At 42.1% G+C, this 5,183-nt stretch overlaps 1 protein-coding gene across 1 annotated transcript; it reads right to left on the minus strand.

The window, feature by feature from the left end:
• Positions 1-3,536: 3,536 nt before the first annotated feature.
• Positions 3,537-4,390, minus strand: LOC149403058 (zinc finger CCHC domain protein). The gene has a single exon (XM_089609842.1). It carries the CDS (start codon positions 4,287-4,289, stop codon positions 3,810-3,812), a length of 480 nt encoding a protein of 159 aa, XP_089465968.1. The 5' UTR covers positions 4,290-4,390; the 3' UTR covers positions 3,537-3,809.
• Positions 4,391-5,183: the final 793 nt, after the last annotated feature.

Below are 5,183 nucleotides of genomic sequence, written 5' to 3' on the forward strand. Positions count from 1 at the left end.
CTCAGCTGAGCTCGGCGCCTGCTGACCTCTAGGTTGAGCCACGCCCCCCTTCCTTCTCGGGTTTTTCTTCGTCTCCTCCGACGCCTGGTTCTCCTGTGGCGTCTCCCCATCCCTACCAGCCGTACGAGATTCGATTTCGACTCCTCTGGCCGGGGATAAGAACACTCCCGGCCTCCTTTTGTCTGCTCTGAGCCAAGTTCCAAAAGCTTTTACCACAGCTCCGTCCTCTCTCTGAATCATCAGCGGTGGGTCTTGACAGGTTCGGTAATCGTGAGATAGACCCCCACAGTTGAAGCAAATCGGCGGAAGGCGCTCATATTGAAATTCAACCCAAAGCTTTTTCCCCTCACATGGCACAAACCGCCCCGGACTCAACTTTCCGTCAATGGGTACCACAGCCTTGAATCTAAAGAAGTTATTAAACATAACCTCTTTAGGTTTGTTGATATTGAGTTCTGAAATCCTTCCGACTGAACTAGCCACTCTGTTTGCATTCTTTAGGGTAACCAAAGCTGGTGGCATTCCCACAGCACGAACCCACATCGCAAATTCGTTCAGTTTCTCTTTTTTCCAGTCCCCCGACAAGGGCCACTTTTTCACCAGGATCGTACCCTGGGCAAAACACCAAGGGTCCCTAGCAATCACATACTTACTCTCCTCCTTCTTGTTGCACCATAGGTGAAACATAAATTCCAGTTGATTGGCCTGTAGTACCTTCAGTCGCCACCCTTTGGACATGCCCCACAACCCCTCTAGGAGGGCTCCTAGCGCCTGTCGTCGGAGTGGCTTTCTCAGTACCAGTCTCCCCAAAATCCCTTCATCAGCTAAGGAATTCGCAGACTCCGATTGCACCTCTCAATCCTCGTCTTTATCCTCCATTCCAAGTAGTATGGTCTGGTTAATCAAATCTTCCACTCCATTGTCTTCGTCTGTCATGGTCTACTCAGGGTAGTCACACTCACCAGGGAGAGCTTCTCACGTAGAGTCTTTTTTGTATATAATGTCCCATTAAAGTTTACTTTTGAAAAAATCATGTCTCACTATATGTTGTCTAAATTTTAATTATTTTCTTAATTATTATATAGTTATATAAAGGCTTGAACCAAATATATGTGATAAAAACTCTTTCAAAAGTCTTAGACATGATTTTAATTAAGCATATTAGCCACCAAAACGTATTTAAATCTAGGCATCGAAATTGACACTACAGAGAAGTTTCAATCCCAGCTGCCACTATACACTCCCACGGAGTTTCCGATTCATTTTGTGTTTGAAACCGGAAATTTCGGTTCCATGTAGAGTGCGGATATGCCCAATAAAATTCAAAAATATTTCCTTCCAATTATATTCTTTCCAACAAAATAAAATTATCTTTTTAAGGCATAGGGGTTGTAATATCCGTCACTCCATAACTTTCTTTGTTTCTAGTTTTCTCTCTCTCTCGTTACAGAGACGGCCCTAAAAAAAAACCCTAAAACAGAGTACATCCAGATCTAGATCTAGAGCTCTCCCCTGGGGCCAAATCCGGCGGAGGCTTCGGTCACCGATTGGGTGTCTCTCGGCTCCGGGGGAGGAAGTACGGCGGATCTACACCGACAAAAAGAGTCAAGAGCTGTGGTGATGGAGGTTTTGTGTGACGGTTTGAGTTATGGTTTTTGTTGCAGCGCGGCTCTTCGGGGGCAGAGGCATGACGGCTCGGTTCATCGACGACGGAGGCTCGTCTCCTCGGCGACGGCGGTGCGGCTCGTCTCCTCGGCGACGGCGATGCGGCTCGTCTCCTCGGCGAAGGCGGTGCGGCTCGTCTCCTCGGCGAAGGCGGTGCGGCTCGTCTCCTCAGCGTCGGCGGTGCGCCTCGTCTCCTCGGCGGCTCTGCGTCGGTGGTGCGCCTCGGAGCCTCGGTGGCGAAGTGGCTCTGCTCCTCATCGACGGTGGTGCGGCTCGTCCCTCGGCGACGGCAGCGCGTCTCTGTTCCTCGACGACAGCGGAGGGGCTCGGCTCTTCGGCGACAGTGGGGCAGTGTGGTTCATCGGCAACAACAGCGTGACGTGGCTCTTCGTGGCCATCTTCCTCCCATCGTATCAGTGTTGACTCTCGTGTGTCGGACTCCGGTTCCGATTTTAGATTTTCTTTTCAGTCTCAGTATTAGTGTGTGTGTGAAACTTTTAATTTATTGTCGTGATTTGCTTGTTTTGGCTTATTATGGAGGCGGATTAGCAGTTGTCTCCTTTGTCGTTTTGGATTTCCTGTTAGAATTTTCTCTATGCAGGCAGAAGAATCATCTTCTTCTTGGTCACCGGATCAAGGTTGATTGGATTTCTCCATTATCCGTTATGGATATTTTGAAAGAGCCATATATGTGCTCGATTTCTCTTGTGCTCGTTATGCACAAAATTGCGCGATTATCTGAACTTAGTGTTAGATTCACTCCGACTTAAGTCTGTTGTGTTCCTTGTACTAAGATGTAATTCTCCTGTATTTCTGGGTATTTTACCCATTTCTTAATGGAAATCCATATCTATTCAAAAAAAAAAAAAAAGGCATAGGGGTTGTTGTTCAACGACCCTAACCTATCTCGTCCAAACAAACATTAGATCATTTCGCTGACAAAACGAAAATTTATAAATCTATTAGACATTAAATTACAACTTTAACTGCTAAAAAACTTTCAATTCCGGATCGAAAAGTGGCAATTGGTTGGACGGAATTACCATTCCTTCCAAATGCCCAAGATTAAATTACGATAACACCCTCCTTTTCTTTGTCTTCGTTGAAAAGTATTAGGATTACACTCTCCATCTATGTATGGAATTATGGATGGACGTGTAATGTATTATTATGTGTGTGGTGGAGCCATGGCAGACAGGCAGGCAGAGCCTTCCCAGGTGGGCCCCACTCACGGGTGGTCCTTTGCAGCTACTTGCCTGTCTCTCTCAAATGCACTTATTATTTATTAATATTATTTTTTCTATTATTACTTTACTTTTCTTCTGCTCGTTTATTCATCGATTTGACTTGATTGGAGGTTTCCTAAAAACAAATCCCATAAACAACGGTCTTTTCCGTGCTTCTCCTCTTCTTTTTACTTTTTCATTAACAGGAAGAGATATATGTGAACGCTTATTGAAAATTTGCTTTCATGAAATTAAAGAAATCTCAAGCTCTTGTTGTGTGTGAGGTTTGAAAGATCTCAAATTAATCCCATTATTAATCTCTTTGGGTGCGTTTCGAACCTAACGTCTTTGACCAAATAAAAAAGAACTCTCTCCAGTGTTATTTGAAGAAAAAAAATTACTTGAATAGAACTAAAATTTCATGGACCTGAGTATACAAAAAAAAAGTGGAAATGAAATTCCAAACGAATTACATAACTGAATTTAGTTATATTTCTGTAACATCTTGTAACTTTTCATTTTCATAATGGAGTTCCGACTTTCGAACCTTACTTAATTTCAGGGAAAACATGTAATATAAACAAAGACTTGGGGTTTTTTAAAACGGCTCTCACAAACGAGGTACCATAAATAAATGAAATAAAATAAAATAAAAAGTTAGGGTCGTTAATAATGAACGGAATATAGGTAAATTCTTTCCTTCTAACAAGTCGAATTTTCTTCCTCTAAAACAAACAGGGACCAGAAAGAGACAAAGTCACTATATCTTCTTTTTACAACGAGTGGAGGGACCAAAATGAAAATTTCAAAAAAAAAGGGTCTCCATTTTCCTTTTTCTCCCCTAACCCGCCCCTCCATTTCCTCTATTTTTCCATCTAAACACCCCAAAAAAAACTTTTCATTTCAATCCGGTCCCTCCTACATGCAAAGTTCGGACTGCATAAGCGTGTAGTAAAAAGCCGCCTCGTCTTCAAGCTCCCAAAGCCCCTGGTCCGACAACCGAGCCTCGTCAAAGACAACGCCGTCGACCCCCGAAAACGACGTGTCGTTTATGTTCGGAATCCCGAGCTCGTCGTCGGAGGCTTCCAGAAGGTGCCTCATGACGCTCTCTCTCTCGTCCTCTTGCTCGGATGATGACGTGGCGAGGTTTTCCGGGTCGGGCTCGGAGGAGGAAGAGGACGAGAGCTCTTGCTGGAGCGTCGTGATGAGAGATGACAGGTCTTGGCTCGGCTCTTCTTCCTCGGAAGAGTCCAGGAAAGAGAGTATGTCGTTCATCGAGTATTTCTGTCGTTTGTTTGTTGTTGTGGTGGTGGTTGTGACTGTGTTGAGGGTTTCTTCTAGATCATGGGTTTCTTCTTCTTCTCTTTGGCGTTTCGATTGTGTTTGAGTTTCAGCCATTGTGAGAAATGAGAGAGAGAGAGAGAGAGATTGGGAATTTTTAGAGAGAGCAACAAAAGGTAAAGGATTTAGTAATATGATGAGAGAGATAAGAAGGGTTGGAATGGGTTTTATAGGAAGGAAAGGAAAGGCTGGTTTCCGGTCAAAATAAAGGAAATAATAAAAGATAGCTAAGAATATTTTATTTTTTATTATTATTTTAATGTTTGATATTGAGAAACACAATAAAGAGAGAGAGTTTTAAAGTTGGACAATTAAGGGTGATTAAAATAATAGGAAAGAAGTACGGAAATTAAATAGAAGCGGTTTGTTGAGTTGACCGTTGGATTTACTTTTTGGGATTATCGAGGAAAATCTAACGGTGGAGAGTGAGGAGGGTGACATAATTGAAAGTGAGATGGGGTGTTGGATGGTGCGGTGAGGAGTGTGTCCGTGTAATGTTATCAAGGGAAAATAAAAAATAAAAAAAAAGGAGGTTGTGCAGAATCATGCAACTCCTACAAAAGTACACCACATCTCAATAACATCTATTAAATACGTGTATCTTCGATTTTTTTTTTTCATTTTTTGTTATATATTATATATATATAGCTATACAAATCCAAAGTGAATCTGAATTGTGGGTATAATCTATTTAGTTATTTCAGACCACCTCTAAAATGAAAATTGTGCATTCAATTTACATTGTAGAAAATATATCCTTCAAAATCAAAAAAAGAATGAATATAAATTGTTTTTTTTTAATATATAGATAAATAACTCTTGAGAAATGGATAAATTTTTAGGCAATGAAATGAAATCACAAGGAACGCATGGTACTTAAAAACTATTGAGGAATTGGAATCCAAACTTCGATCAGATAAGGGTCCTTCTCTCTTCCATACCACCATCTCT

The sequence above is a fragment of the Urtica dioica genome, chromosome 3 (genome assembly GCF_054948205.1).
Source record: "Urtica dioica subsp. dioica isolate 48M chromosome 3, U.dioica_male_clone48M_v1_H2, whole genome shotgun sequence".
In the NCBI taxonomy this organism is placed as follows: Eukaryota; Viridiplantae; Streptophyta; class Magnoliopsida; order Rosales; family Urticaceae; genus Urtica; species Urtica dioica.